This window comes from Anser anser, assembly GCF_964211835.1.
Source record: "Anser anser genome assembly, chromosome: 4".
Classification (NCBI taxonomy): Eukaryota; Metazoa; Chordata; class Aves; order Anseriformes; family Anatidae; genus Anser; species Anser anser.
Genome location: NC_139724.1, coordinates 20082743 through 20098858, shown reverse-complemented (window position 1 = coordinate 20098858; position 16116 = coordinate 20082743). Strand labels below are relative to the sequence as shown.

Here is a 16116-nt window from a genome sequence, read left to right as displayed (position 1 = left end):
GGGGAGAGTAAAGAACGAGCAAAGTGTTAAAGGAGTTTCTTACAACTGTAAGAATTGAAGAGATCAAGTTCTCCATGATGAGAAAATGCCTAATTCAAGTATGGTACTATAATGGGACTATATAAGAATTTGATTACAAGTTTGATTATTGTTAAGGTAATAAATATCTTCTAGAATTAGATACATGACCTCGTATATTATTAGGTCATTTATAAAGTGAAGCATAAAGTGAAACAAATGAGCTAGGAATATTTTACTTCTTGTGCAAGGTGTTTCTTCAAGGAAGGGATATAAGTTGGCCTTCTCTTCAGGGATATCAGTGAATACTGTTTAAAAATATAGGACAAACCTTTGTACACTTATTGGTCATGACTACAAAGCTATTTAGAAGTAGCAGAAGTCACTATTTAAATAGTTAAACAGACTTGCTGATTACACCTTAGTTTCTGATCAACTTGAAAAGTACAAGGTTAAAACATGCAACATTCTTACCATATGAATTTAAGGATATCATTAAGGTTTTGTTCTTTTATATCATATCCATCCTCAAAACTATGGGAGGAAAAGATAGGTCTGACCTTTATTTTGACATGTAAGGTAGGAACCTGGATTATCCTACTCAGCTGCAATACTGCCTCTGACTTTGAGGGACAGATTTTGAAAGAGCACTTCTAATAGCAGCATTTGTATTACAATCTTGAGCATTTTTAACTACACATTAAATATGCAGACATTAAAACATTAGCAGTGTTCTCTTAACCTGAAGAATTCTTAGTAACTCATCCTCCTGAAACAGAACTTGGCAATCATTACTCAGGAGTGCAAAATTAATGTGGAATTTGAAGCAGCTCACTGATATGACAAGAAAAACTGCCAAGAGCAAGGGTGGCAAGGTTCTTGAGGTTGCAAAATTAGACTAATGCACAGCACTGAATTAACCCTGCTATAGCAATTGTTATTGCCCTAGGAAAGCAAGCATTATACAAATGGGTTGGACATTGTCCTATAGCATTGGATGCCCACTGTTGGTAGTACTTGGCACTAAACTAGACTTGCTGCTTATGTCATTTGCTAGAAACTCAAGAAGCATCCACAGCAGGATAGGAAAGTAAAGAAATATAAAAAGGATGAGAGTAGAAGCAGATCAGAAATTGCTAAAAGATTAAAGATGAAAAGCCATCTTAATGAGAAAAGGGAGAACCACTCCAAGAACTACCAGAAGAGACTAGAAGCACTGCTGTGAAAAACTTCAAAAGGCAGAAACTTGCAGAAGGCATAAATAGCTGAATTTGGCAGACATATTAGTAAGAATGGAATGTTATTTGAAATACTTATCTATTGTTGTTCACTGACAGGACAATGTCATTTAAGTAGTTTTCTGAAAAACCCTCAGTTCAGTGAATTATTCATCAAAACCAGTCTTTGGAACAGCTTTATTTAAACCAAATTTTTATGCTCAGTTCTGTTCAATTGTCCAAGTTCAGCATCTCCTCTAGACATTTTCCCCTCTCCCAGTCAGCTTACCATTTTTAATACCTGAAGTTATGTCTGAAATAATGTCATCAACATCTCAGCTTTCATCAGAACCCTGAATTTGTGCTACAACTTGATCTTCTGTTAGTTATCTCCCTTGAGTCAAATATTTGTCAGGCTACCCATTCTCTCTGGACACAAAAAGAAGTCCAAGGATCACCTGTAACAAAAACAATGATTACATTAGTCTGGATTTACAACAGGAATTTTTATTAAATACCATTACTCTACTAAAAATTGTCTGAACTCTAAAAAAAAATCAAGAACAGTCATTCTGAAAAGTTCAATGAGATCTCCAATGGGATTATCAAAAGTTGGTTCCAATGTAAGCAGAAAACTCATACTCTAGAAAATGCACTGAGAAAACTCTTCATGCAGATTCTTACACTGCTCAGAGTACACACGTTTAAAACAAAGCCAATTTGGAAAGCCTCCAAAATAATATTCTTACTGATGGATCGCACTCCCCAGTTCTGGGATGGCTGTACTATTTAGCAATTACTGTTTTTTGAAAAATAGTACAAAGCAGCTGTGTTCCTTAGTTCTTCCACCAGTGACTTAGTCATAGATAACTCTCAAGCTCAATTTCTTTGAGCACTCAGCTTCCTTTACAGAGCTGTTTGGACCTAATGCATGCTGAATCTGCCTCAGCTGCAAACATTGGTTTCTTCCTTTTCATTTGGCCAAGTAGTTAGCACACTTCAGATTAAGCACGCATGCAGTCCTAGTGAGTTAGCTACATATCACTTTTCTAGGGCCCTGGGGCCTCAGCAACATCAGACTTGCTGTGTGTTCTTCAACAGTACCAGAAGCTAGAGTTTTAGCAACAAAACATTTGTGCCATGAACATAGAAAACTGGGAAAAGCCAGCTACATCTAGCACAGAACAGTGATGGCTGAGAAGGAGGGTGGGGTGTGAATGCAGCTTTCTGCCCTGATACAGTAGGTGCTAGTTATCAGCTTGGCACCAATCCCTGTAATATCCAGCTTTTGTCAAGTGTTAGCCAACAAGACAGACACAGAGTCAGGGTGAAACTACTGGAGCTAACTTCTTGCCTGCTGGAGGTTCCCTTCTGTCACAGAAGTTTGCTGGAGGGGTAATCAGGGTACAGTTGGACCTTAGTACAAAAATACCCAGGAAAAGGCAACCCACTGGACCAAGAGACCAGTTTCAAAAGGAATACAAAGAAGAACAAGAGGGACAGTAGCACTTGAACTTTCTTCATTGACCTTAAGAATGACCCAGTCCTGTAATCACTGCATACCCAAGCCCACCATGGCAAAAACATTGACATTTTAATACACTAAGCTTTAAACTAATCTTCAGAGTCAAAGACTTAGAACTGCTCCTTCACCTTGTTCTTGACGCATTGTTTTTCTTGGTATGGTTAACAGCGAAGGCATAAGGATACTAGCAGTCACTGATAGGAATCTGTACAATCCTACATAAACCACTTGGAATAATCTCTTCTCATTTTTCTGAGACATTTAGCTCCAGTGCTTAGAGTTTCAAATAAAAATTTCACTTATCACAAAAACTACTAGTATTTCTTTAACCTACCTTTCCTAAAGCTGGTTATTCCATATTTCAGAGTAGAATTTATTGAATGACCTTATTTCTCATCTATGAATGTTTCATTTTCCATTGCTAATATTAAGATGATTTACAGCAAACTTGAAAATGAGCTATCCTCATTCTTTTTCAAATGAATTATTAAAGAAAGCATATAATTTTAAAGTTTAAGTTTCATGAACATACTGCCAAGATATGGGCACTAGAATCCTTATGCCTTGAACGTTCCTCTTGAAATTTCTTTCAAAGTTAAAAGATCAGACATTATAAACCAAATTCAATCCAGCATTAAATCACAACTATTCCCATCAGGACTGAATTGGTGTCAGGTGCTTGTTAGATTGGAAAGTTACCATTAAAGAAACAGACGAGAACTGTGAAACTTATAAGTCAAGTACATTAAATAGAAGAGGATCCTACCAGTTGCATCATCAGCTTCTGTGTCTAGAAGAGCATCTACTGAAGCCATGCTTGTGACTATGAAGGAGTCTGTAGTATCAGAAACTCCTCGCTTGCTGAGACAAACTTCTTTGATACTGACTCCTCTGTTTTGATCAGTGTCTTTTACTAACCTTCTGACTGTCAAGAAGGTTACACTTGTTGAGAAGGTTTTTCTATGCCTTCCTACTATTCCCCAGTGCATTTTTTTAATCATAAGTCCACTGGTTCAATTTGTAGTAATCTTCCAAAATATGTATATAATAGAGTGGGACAGAGATGCGAGATGTATTCCCCCACCAAATCCACCTTTTTGGCAAAGTATAAGTATTCCTCATTTCTGTTAGTCCTTTCTTGCAAAAAAGGAAAGTCTTCAATGACATTTTCTTCAGGAGGTATCTTCTGTTCCTCCCTGACCTTTTTTCAGTGCAATTTTCATCCTGTGTCCTTTTTTCCTCAGTAAAGGTGCCAGCAAAAGACTTAACATAGGCTTTTGTAAAAATCAGAAGTTTCTCTTATTATAGCTCTGTAAAAAGTTGTAACTGTCTTTATAACCAGCAAGTTATGTAATCTGATTTAAGCACAATTTGTATTTGCAATGTTCTCTCTTGCTGAATAACCTGAATTAGTATGAAAAATTAGGAAACTCTTCCTATTCAATAAATATTAGGCCACTGTTTTCTAAATAGTTACACTTAAGACTAAGTTTACTCACCTGAGTAAGCCTTCCTTAATTCAATGCCAAATTAATAGTAGCGTTCACTTAAGTGTAGTTATGCTCAGGTATGGGGTTTTACCAGATTAGTCATGAACAGTCTGCACACCTTTTTGAGGCTTATTTTCTTCCCAGAGTTTCATTTTATCCATGTATATGAATCTTTCCTTTGAGGAAAAGGATTTTTTATCTGCCTCATCAGGAAACTTAAAACTTACTTTTCCTACTTATTTTTCCCTATAGCAGGCTATAAACAATTTCCTATCATATACCAAGTATCTACTTGTTTCCTACACTTTGAAATGAAGGATTTTTGGAAAGTATGTATCTAGTTCATATTCCAGGCTAAAATAACATGTTCAGGAAAATGCTCTGTTCCCCTAGCTGTAGGAGATAACTGTTGCCAGTTTGCTGCAGTTCACTGTGACAGAAAAGGCAAGAATGAGAAATACAGTAAGAGTGAGCAAGCAAGCATGTGCCTTGATTCAAGAGGAATATTGTGAAATGTACAGTACTGAATATGCACACAGAACCAAACAAGTGTGTTACATTTCCAGAAAATAGGCACTGTACTTATTTCAGGCTCATTACCAGAAATGTCTATAGTGCAACACTCCCCTCCCCCCAAAGCACTGAAGTATGTCTGTATTAAGGGGGAGGAGAATATTACCCCTTTTCCCTGGAATAACCTCAGTAACATGGCCATCTCAACCCTCTCTCCATTAGAGCATCTCACAAGAAACAAAGTTAGTCAAGTGCTACCTTGGTGTTTTGGAGTCTGATTCTTATCTCGACCATACAGTATTGCACGCTGTAGTACTGCCAGCTCTAGTGAAAGTAACTTAAAGTAACTTCTGTCAATGAAAGCAAGAAGACACAGCTTCAGGAATTTAGATCAATGGCATCAGGAAAAGTCAGATTGTCTTCATTTTCATACTGTGCTCTGGTATTCCACGATGGCTCAATAAAACTGTGTACCATCACTTGAATTGCCTGACTTAACCTCAGAAAGGTAAGCATGCCACTGGTTGCCAGAGTCCAGCATCAGCTACCTTCACTGTGCCAGCTTACAGCAAAGCCAGGGATCAAGTTCCCCCTCAGACGAATTTTAAACCACTAGCTACTAAATTTAGCAAAGTTATAACAAAGAATCTGGCAGCTAGTCATAAAAAAAGCAAAACTAGTATCTTAATTGCTATGGAGTGAGATTCTGCTTTCATTAACAGCCCAGCTCCCCTCACATACTCCTGTGTCCTCTCAATGAAAGATGCACAGGGCTGGCTGCACAGATTTGGTACACGTGCACAGCAGCTGGCCTGCCATGATAAAGCTGAATGAATCTGAGGAAGTTGCTGCCTGTCGGAGCAATAGCACTTGAGCTAAGAGGGATTTACTTAACACAGACCATTGCAGAATTTATCCCATCAAAACTACAGATTAAGGATGTACCCCAAGCTGTCTCCATGTCCCAAAAGAAATAGCAAGTAGGAGATAAAGCATGTGAAACAAGCGTCTTTTTATTCTGAATCCTGCAGCATCTATAATTTAACGTGTGGCTGGCTCTGAAGCTCTCACCGCAGGTATTTATCACCTGAGATCTTTCTCTACCTGAAAGCAGCTCACCCAGAAGCCCAGCACCCATCACGCGAAGTCGCACCGTGCCCCAGCAGCACCTCTAGCACCGCTCTAAATGCCACCCTCGGAGACTCCCTTCTTCCTCCCTCCCGAGGTGGGAGCTAAGAATAGCACCACGAGGCGGCGGCGGGCGCTAAAAATACCCACAGCCACCCCGCCACCGCAGCGCGGGGGGAGCCCGAGGAGCTCCCGGAGCCAGCTCGTCGCCCCGGCGAGGCTTACCTGCGTTCCGCAGCTTCTTGTTGCGGTACACGGAGAGGACGACCAGCAGGTTCCCCAGCAGGTCCACCACGATGGTGAAGATGAGGATGGCGGCCAAGGTGGAGGTGACCCAGGGCGGGCGGCGCGGGGCGTCCTCGGCCGGCGGGTCCCGCGGCAGGACGGAGCCGTTCAGGACGGAGCCGTTCGCTCGCATCCTGCCCCGGGGCCGGGCCGGGCCGCGCGGGGCCGGCTCCCTCCCGCCGGCGCCGGGGGCTCCACGCAGGTGGCGGGAATGGTGGTGGCGGGAACGGTGGTGGCGGGAAACTGCTGCTAAACAGGCGCGTGCCCTGGCGGGAAGCTTTCAGAGCGCCAGCCCCGCCCGGCCCCGCCCCGCCCCGCCCGGCCCCGCCCACTCACGCACGAACGCGGCCGGGGGCTGCCGGGCGGCGGCGTCACAGCGCCCCCCCGCGGCGCCCGGCCCTCCCGCCCCCGTTCATTCATTCATTGGTTCCTCGTCATTCATCGGCCGTCATTCACACGGCGCGCGTCCCGCCCGGCCCCGCTCCATTCAGCCCGGCGGCGCGGCGGGGAGGGGGTTCGGGGTGCTGCCCGCGGCTCGCAGCGCCTGCGGCCGTGTTCGGAGCCTGGGGAGCGGCCGGGGAGCAGCAGCCCCCGTCCCGGCGGCCCCCGTCCCGGCGGCCCCCGTCCCGGCAGCCCCCGCCGGCCGGGCTCAGCCGCTCCCCAAGAGCAGCGCAGAGGAACGGGGGAGCCAGCGCCCAGCCGTGAGGAGGACCCGTGCCAAATATCTGAGCCAGCCGGCCGTGGGAATTACGCTCCCATTCAAGGCAGCAGCGGAGCTGGCTTCACGTAGTGCTCTGCCGAGCGCGGGTTGTGCGAGTGGCTCTGGCGGCCGCGGGGCATCAGCGGGTATCGAAACCCTGCTCCAAACATTTATCGGGCGGCTGGGGGCACCTGAAAACTCGGGGAGGGGGCTGGGGAGCCCGCAGTGGGGGCCCGGCTCCCGGGGAGGAGGGGGCTCCCCGGGGAGCCGGGGCGCTGCCGGGCTCAAGGAGCAGCTCTGCGGGGGTCCCCGGGGCTCTGCGGTGATCCGCGGGGCTCTGCGCGTCTGCTGCCACCGCTACCGACTCAGGTACCGCGACCTGCGCTTAACCACCCAGCTTTTACAATTTCATAGCTCTAACGGCAGTTCTAGGTGGCGGGTAATTAAAGCCATCATCATGAGCGGTTAAAAAGCTCTATTGCGGGTTTTTCACCCGTCGGCCCTGCCCCTGCCCAGGAGACCTCGGCAGAAATAGCATCGGCTGGTGCAGCTCACACCTCGGGGCTGCCGGCTGCCGCGCTTCCCCCCCACAGGACTGACCCCTGCGTGCAGGGCCCAGAGACCATCAGCTTCTGCATGAGAGCATTTTGTTGCCGTGGGGGAGCGCTGATTTACTTCATCACTTTCTGACTTAAAATTCCCAATATTCCGGCATCCCCCGACCCCTCACGAACAGCAGACGCAGAGGGACATGTGGGCACTGCAGGCAGTCCCTCCAGTTGCTCCCAGGAGAACAAAACCCATCACTGGAAATAGAGAGCAGCCCTTGGCTGGGGGAGTGAGCACACACTGTGCCCCCCACCCCCTGCAGGTGTTCCAGCAGACAATGAAAAGTGAGTCTGTGTGTCCTTGTAGGCACAAGAAAATAGGTTATCAAGCTGGGGGAGAAGATTAAAATTAGGGGGAGCCAGTAGCAGGGGCCGTCAGGTCGAGGGCAGGCACACGTGGAAGCAGACAAAGCTACCTGGTTCTCAGCGGACCTCAATGGGTGTTTCACAGGGCAGGGAGGGACAGCCCAGAGAGAGCTGGGAAGTTTCACAAGGTCAGATATTTTTAACCAGAAGGTAGAGTGAAGGTGAGGACCAGCCCAGGATTTAGCTACAAAAAAAGGGAATCTGGACAACGAGGGAGCTGCTGTCCTTTGTCTCGTTGCCGGGATGCTCGGCCACGTGTCTGCAGCTGAGACCCCCAGGGAGGCAGAGCCATCGCTCCCACTGGCTTGTGCCAGAAGAGCACACAGGGCCCAAGGGCCGCTTGTGCTGGTGAGAGCAGTGCTTAGGGAAGGTGGCACCCGAAAGGGAGCTGGGGAGGTCCTGTCAGAAAACTGTGTGGGAGCTAAGGGTGACACAAAGACACCCTGGGGACCCTTGTGCTGTTTATCCCATTTGGGGGCTATAGATCCCTCTGTGTGCTCACTTTGCTTCCAGAAGAGTGGGAACTGACCATGAGCGGGTCACACTCCAGCAAGGCTTCCCACTCTTCCTGGGCTGGCCTTCCCTCACCTTGACAGAGACGTCTCGTCCTAGAAACTGTGCTGCTCCTTGAGGTTGTACAGGTGTTTACTTGCACTTTAGAGAGTTAGACACTTCAAGGTGCCACCCAAGTGCTCATGCTCTGAAAACTGCAGAGGAACAGATCTAGCACCGTCAGGCTAGTTCACACCAATCACTATTTCAGTCAGTCTTGGAGGCCATTCGTCTGGTACTGTCTGTGATATCCTCTGGGGCTAGTCTCTCTTTTCTCACATTTTCTATGCTTTTTTTTTTTTTTTTGTCCAATATGCATCTTTAATGTATAAGTAAGTTAAATTATGTTTTACATTAACACAGCATGGAAATGATCAATGCATGAGAACAAGCAAGTTACTAGGACAGTCACCCCCTGTTATAATTGTATAAATCAGGATTAACTTCACAGTAAACAGCAAAGCAAACAACAATCAGAACCAGATTTTAGTGAATCAACCTTTTTCCCCCCTGCAGCAGCTTTAAGTCAGCATAACATAATAAAAGGAGGCCAAACACCATTCACCATATATTTACCTATTTGTTGCTTATAGTGGCTAGAAATGGCAAGAAGCTCCGAGGCAGCAGCAACCGTTCTCAGATTGTTCATCTGGAATGGATGTGTTGGGAGAGCGGCACATGTTTGTGTTGCTCTCAGAGCAGGCACGTATGGGCATGGCAGAGCATCACTGAGTCTGGGTAATTGACCAAAAGATATAATATCTAGACATAAATAACCTTACAAAATTTTGTTTAACCTCCTAAAAATCTTCACTGCTATCTTCCAGAGACTCATGGAACTTGAGCAACATAAGCTTGTGCTGAGAATTGTACAGCCTGTTGAGGACGCACTCAGGGAGAAGTGAAATCGAGTTTGGAAGACGGATACAGTAGAAACATGGGGATCTGGTGAGTACAGTCTCTGCAAACATGCTGCAAACAGACAGGGCCAAAGGCTACCAGAATAAGACAGATGAAGAAAGGTACGAAAAAAACCAAATGAAATCAGGAAGTAAGTTTGGTATTAGGATACAGCCAGTGCTTGGAAGAAGGGAGAGTTGGTGTACGGTGTGAAGCAGGTTTAAGTAGAGGATTGGGAGACTGTGGGCAGTTATTCCCTGACAAGGAATGTCAGGGCCCTGAGGGCACCCTGAGCCTCCACCTACACCCCCTGCCTATGGGCCAAGGAGCTCCAGCCTAGGCCCTTGGTCTCTGCCTGAGTTATGGGTTAGGTGTGCCTGCTGCCAGCCCTGCCTCTGGCCTTGTTTCCTGGCCAACCTTGGGACTGCGTTGTAGTCTTGATTTTGCTCTGTCTCCTGTTGATCCTATCTGATCCCTAACAACTGCTTTTGAGAGTTGATCAACTTAGATTGTTCCAAAATGTTAACAGCCCAGTGGGTAACAATCAGGGCTGCTAGGCACAGAGCAGTCTGTATCAGTGTGCACTTGTGTGCCGAGGAAACAGAGCTGTTTTATCATTTCTGACTGCCTTCTGCCTCCTGCAGTTCTTCATTTTAAATGTTAAGAATAGGGATTTCCATAACATTTTATAGTGTCATGACAACGTGTCACTCCGTTGCCATGCCTTCTGGGCACAGTTCCAGACACATCCTGGTACGTACCATTTACTTGCGTTAACTGTAGAAGTTGAAAAACTCCTGTAATGCAGTTAAAGTTCTACCAAAAGCCAGAGCACACCTGCACATTCAGATTGTAAACTGGTACTCTTGTACTTCAAGGCTGTTGTCTGCTTATATATTTTGTATCAATGCTTCATTACTTAGCCAACTCTGAAATTCATGCTGATTCCAATTCACCCATTTCTCTGGTGTTCTCACTGTGCTGACCAAAATGCCAGCTGCAAACACATTGTTTTGTTTTGTTTTGTATTGTTTTCCCACACAGAAGTCATATTTCCTATAACAAGGAGGGAGATAGCAGATTCCCTTTAGTGGATCATGCAAAATAGTTTAAAATGGAAATAAAATTCTTTCCAGTTGCATATTTTTATACTTAGCTTTGAATATTCTACTGTTGTGTTTGTTGTTTTTCCTTCTCAGCAGCAATTTTATCATCCGTTTCCTTTAAGTCTCTGTGACTCTTTTCTCAGCCTGAGTCAACGGTTTCTTTGGCTTTCCTTTTGTTTAAAGTATGGCGAAGAGAGGATACATTAACTGACTTGAATTCACTGAACTGGAACGGGACTGCAAAAAGCACTGACTGCAATAAAACTTCATATATCAAAATCCAGCCAGTGCAGTTCCCACCCAGTAACAGAAAGGCAGGAAGATACATTCAAGCTCAAGAAAATCGTTAAAAGTGAATGGGAAGAAAAGAAGGGACTGATAGTCTCTGCAATGAAGCTAGATGAGAATGAGCTGGCTGGGTGGGCTGCTAAGCGCGGGGAAAAGGAGGAGGTTAAAATACAGTGGAAAAACATGTGATTGTATGTGTGTAGTCAATATGCAGCATTAGGCTGTTAATACTCTACTGAACTCGGTGGAATAAAACTTGATAAAACAGTGGTAACAATTCCATGATGCAATGCTATGGAGCGCTTGGCAACAGGCCCTTGAAGAAACGTGGAAACACATGTGATTAGAATTGATGGAAAAACGCTAAGACAGCTTGATTTGAAATCATCAGAGGCTGTACTAAGTATTGAATGTTCTTGATAATACAGAACTTCACAAGAAAGGAATCAGCATGGTTACAAATACAGCAAATACAGGCTGAGCTGTTTTCTTGAATTAGAATGTCATCAGTAAAGCAAGGAAGAAAGAGGTCTTTAAACAATCTCCCTTCTATGCAGTGATTCTGAAAACATTTTCAGTCTTGAATCTACAAATAACTTCTTGGATTTGTGTTTGTGTTTGTTTTATTTTTTTATTTTTTTTATTTATTTTGTGTGGAGGTGGTGTGGTGGTGTTTTTCATTTGTTTGTTTGTTTTTCCCTCCAGTAAACCCAGAGGAGTCTCAGACATAGTTCGTAGTTGAGGATAAAGGTCATGACATTGATTTAGTTTTCTCTCTCTGCCTATGAAAATGACAAAACTTTTATTGAGTTGCTCTGGTTCTATACCACCGTGAGTGATACCTAAATTTTAATCCTAGAAGAAAGAATACATAAGAAGAAATGGAGGCTAGAGAATCCACATCATTTTGCTTGAGTTGGCAGTTGCTTACTGCTGAGTATTTGCTCATCTTCTCTTTATACTGATTTTTCTTCCTGCCTTCACATTTCACTTAATTTATTTGTCTTTGCTACTCCTTCACTAATAAGCAAAAAGAAATATCATGACAATTTCTGCTGTAACCCGTTAATCTCCTCCCAATGTGATGCACCAAACTACATCTTTATTAGTATCAGTAATTCCTCAGTTAGTTAAGAGTCAAGTATCAATATAAAACCTAGTCACACGGTAAGCCACGGGATCAGCAAAGATTGCTCAACCTTATAGGTGATCTCAAAGTCCACAAATGTGATGGTTTCGTCACATGACTAAACAACATCAGAAATCCTTTAGAAGGGATTCAACACATTTCAGATTGCTCAGTAATCAAACACTTTTCTTTTTCAAGCAAATTCAGTGTTCTTCAAAGAGACAGGTAAGAGCTCTGAGAAGTGTTTCCTATACCTGGGAAAGATGCAATGCAGGCAGGTAAAAGGAATGCTGTCTCTGCCACTAGTGTACCTGAATGTGCGAGAGGGCAATTCTGCCTTCACAGTAAGAGCACAACGTCTTTTCTGAAACTGTAAATCAGGATAGCCAGTGTGATGACAGCTATATTGTAGCTAATATTATTCTGGGCATGCAAGAAGAGACTCTTTCATTTACTATGGGTGTTTAGAGAAAAGCTGGGGTGGCAATAGGGGGCCATAAAACCCTACTGAAGTCAGTGGTCACCACTGCATCATTCTGTCACACTTGGTTCAGCCTGTTCCAAAAATTCAGATCATATGAACTGCATCTTGTGGTTTCTCACACATCCTCTTCAGGGTTAATTGTATTCGTCTGATCTACCAGCTTAGGCATCTTCATGGCAAAACGTATGCATGCATGTGTGCTTATCTAACAGGTAACATCTTGCAGCTTTATTTAGAATTGATGTTATCTGCACTGGCTGGACTTCAGGAAGAGGTTCTTCACTGAGAGGGTGGTTGCACACTGGAACAGGCTCCCCAGTGAAGTAGTCACTGCACCAAGCCTGTCTGAATTTAAGAAGCTTTTGGACTGTGCACTTGGTCACATGGTCTAAACTTTTGGGCAGACCTGTGTGGTGCCAGGAGTTGGACTTGATGATCCTTATGGGTCCCTTCCAACTCGGGATATTCTATGATTCTGTCTCCTTCTACGCATCTCTGTTCTCTTTCTGAGGAATCCAGTTTGCCCAACTTTGTTCCTATCCTCGTGCTTTCCCATGGAGAAGTTCTCTTCACTTTTGAATCAGTCTGACCCTACAATATAATTTCTGCACTTCAGTTGTTTCATTTCACTTCCATCCTTGAAGCCTCAGCCTGGGGTGAGAAAACAGAGATATTTACTTACAAATGACCTCTACTTCTTCAGAGGATGCATTAGCATGTTTTTTTTTTTTTACAGCTGTAGAATTATTTCAGAGCTTTTGAAACTAAGTTATACAAAAACTTAAGAAATTGCTTGTTCATGGGATAAGCGTAACCAAATTGTTAATGGATATTTTCTTAATTATCTTTGGCTTTCACAGCACATATTAAACCTTTTTCATGTCTCAGCGAGAGGTGAGGGTTTCTCAGATTTAGGAGTTGCACTCTGTCTATGCATTTTCTTTGCTGCATACTATTGGGAAAAAGAAGAAACACTTAAATTAAAATCTCACACAATCCATAGGCAATTTACTTTATAGCCCCCATTTTTATTCTTTTTTTTTTTTTTTTAATCTCTCTCAAATGTTCAGGATGTATAAATAAGTTTGGGCTCAGAAACTGGAATTCTGAAGTTTGCACTGTACTCGTTACCAGACTCATTAAATTTTCCATGCTATAACACTTTAAATGCAAACTGTTCTGTTGGATTTGGTTAACATTTAAGGCAGTCATCTTCATTTTCTTTGTAATATCATTCATTTTTGTAGCTTTTCACTTCATATTTTCTTGCATTTGGAAAAATACCTATTCTGACTCCCAGTGTTTTTCTTCCTAGATCTATAGGAAAAGATAGATGAACATTTTTGGAATTTATTGTCACCATAAAAAAAAAAGGAGATGACACATCCAGAAAGACTTTCTCCCTGATCTCTGATAAACTCCATTAAAAACTGGAAGCACCCCCAAGACAACTTACTGAAATGAGTGAAACAGAAATCATTCTGTTTTCTCAAGGTGTTTAGTGCCCAAAGGATCAAGTTTTGCACGGATTTGCCTTCAGTATTCCTAGTGGGTCTTTTAGGCTTTGTTAGAGGGAATGATGAGCAAAACAGCAAGCTGGGGCCTTCTTCTAAACTCTGAAGTTCCAGTCCCAGGCTGATTGTCTTCCTGTTGAAGCCACTGACTTCTCAAAAACAGACAGTCTACCACATGCTACACAGTGGGCACATTGTGCCACAAATAGTGAATAGCAAGCAAGAGCATATCTGCACTGTGTAACACAAACGTTTCAGGTCTTCATCAGTTTCATTAGCTGGGGAGATGGAAATAGTGACTTTGAGAAGTTAAAGTCATAATGGCAATACGGGAATTCTATGAATAATTAAGCCTAAATCGAGCAATTAATGCCTGCATTTTGTTTAATGCTTGGTATTTTTCTTCAAATGTAATATTCTTTCATGACTGAGCATTCGATTTAATTTTAGTTTGATTGATTTGGATAACTTGTAGTAAGCCCATTTTCTGTGGTAGCACTTTTTAAAATTAAGCTTTCTGAATTTTTGCTTATTTAGCATCCTATTATATGTAATTGTTGTAATTTTTTACCAATAACAATTACTACAAATGGATAGTAATTACTTTTTAATTAATGTTTTCAAGTACAATACACTTAGTTTCTTGGAGAGGAGGGGAATCCTGGTCTGAGGCCATTATTTAAAAGAATGACAACAGAACAAGTGTAATACGGATAACACATGACCAGCATGTAAATTTTGCAGAATTACAGTAGATTCTGGCTCCTCGTTATGTCACTGAGGAGAATAAGCAGGCCTCTTTCTTATGGGAAGAACTGAAAGAGATTATTAGTTCAAGGTAAAGACACAAACTTAGAAGCGTCTAAATATAAGAACAGCTTTGCTACACTTAGAATTAAAAAAAAAAAAAAGTAACTGAAGCAAAAGGATAGGATAAATGGAGAATATTTTGCCCATGCAAAGAATCCAGATGCAAAAGATCTATTGAATGGATATTATTTTAGAAGTAAAAGTCCACAAGTAGTCCCTTGTCATTGCCTGTGAAATCATAGATGCTTCAGTAAAAGCAATTCAGTCAAAACAATTCCATCCGAGTTTTGTTTGTAGGGTGTTTTTTTTCCAGCACCTAACTGTGCATAAAACATGCCATTTGTGACCAGAATTTTATTTTATTTTTATCAAGGAGAACTGGCTTAGGAGAATTGCTAAGAAATTATCTGATGTATTCCACTACCCTGTGACAGAGTAAACCTAATTGATTCCTGCATTACTTTCTAACTTACTCTTCCATATGGTGATGGATGCCTTGTAGTGTTCACATGGCATTGAATACAATACCCAATTATCCTTATTGTTGTGAAGATTTTCCTACACTAAATCTTCTTTGCTTTTGTGTGAATTTAAATGTGGACACTATTCAGAGATAGTATTGAATAAAAATCAAGCTATTACATGAGCAGCAAAACTAATGGAGCTTGGTTTCCCACAGACTTGTAAGCCCAATAAGCTTCCAGTAAGCTGTTCTCATCTTTCTTCTGTGCCCTGTGACACTCCAGATGGATAAGAAGCACTAGAGTTGTGGCTAATTGGAGGTCACGCATAAAACTGCAGGAAAACCAAGTATATTAATCATCTCCCTTTACGTATGCTGTCTTCCCAGCTTTTGTGTTGCTTAAAACTCATAGAAAGTGCCATTTTATTTGAAATTGGTAAAGGAGGTAATGTCAGGGAGAGATGTAATACATCTTTGCATAAGCCTTATTTCCTAAGGAAATAAGCTAAAAGTCCTCCCCCCACCCCCCCCCCCGACTCCAGCCCTACATATTCCATTTGGTTTGTATTGCTATAAAGAACTGTTTCTCAAATGTGCTAATAATGAGTGCTAATATTTTATTTTGGTATACTATTGAATTCAGCATATCTCAAATTGGTGCTTGGGATGGGTTGAATATGCCAATATCAAAGAGGCTACAGCATCATACTAAGGATATAAAAAACCTTAGCTCAGGTCTTGTTTTAGCCTGACACTCTATTGTGCAGGACAAGTCACTCGGTCTCTGCATACCTTAGCCTTCCATTAGTAAAATGTAAATAATTATATATCTTCTCTATTACATTTTGAGATCTTTGTGTTTGACTATGACACAAACAAGGTCAAACCAGGATGTTTAGTTGAGCTTTTAGTTATTCCTTCATCTTATTCAAAATCCAAAACATACAGCAAACCTTCAATTCAGTAAAAATTTAGCTTTAGTAAGGACTAGTAAAAATGTCAGTTTTGCCTGTACTTTGT

The 16116-nt window shown here is 42.6% G+C and overlaps 1 protein-coding gene and 1 long non-coding RNA gene across 10 annotated transcripts in view; one reads left to right on the top strand and one right to left on the bottom strand.

The window, feature by feature from the left end:
* The window catches only part of MTNR1A (melatonin receptor 1A), a 47622-nt gene extending 41176 nt beyond the window's left edge, over positions 1–6446 (bottom strand). For 8 of the 9 annotated variants that reach the window (XR_014583718.1, XR_014583719.1, XR_014583720.1 and 5 more), the window contains exons 1-2: positions 3527–4639; positions 1525–1693 (exon numbers count right to left, since the gene is read on the bottom strand). Coding sequence is in view for 1 of the 9 variants with exons in the window: in XM_083834327.1 (XP_083690453.1) it covers positions 6117–6309 (193 nt within the window). In the remaining 8 variants the exon portion in view is untranslated. Of the gene's footprint in view, positions 1–1524; positions 1694–3526; positions 4640–6116 lie in introns of those variants that run through there. The other variant, XM_083834327.1, reaches the window with a different exon arrangement.
* Positions 6093–16116, top strand: part of LOC310898812 — a 43574-nt gene continuing 33550 nt past the window's right edge. The window contains exons 1-2 of the long non-coding RNA XR_014583731.1: positions 6093–6220; positions 9230–9350. This is a non-coding gene — a long non-coding RNA (uncharacterized lncRNA). The remainder of the gene's footprint in view (positions 6221–9229; positions 9351–16116) is intronic.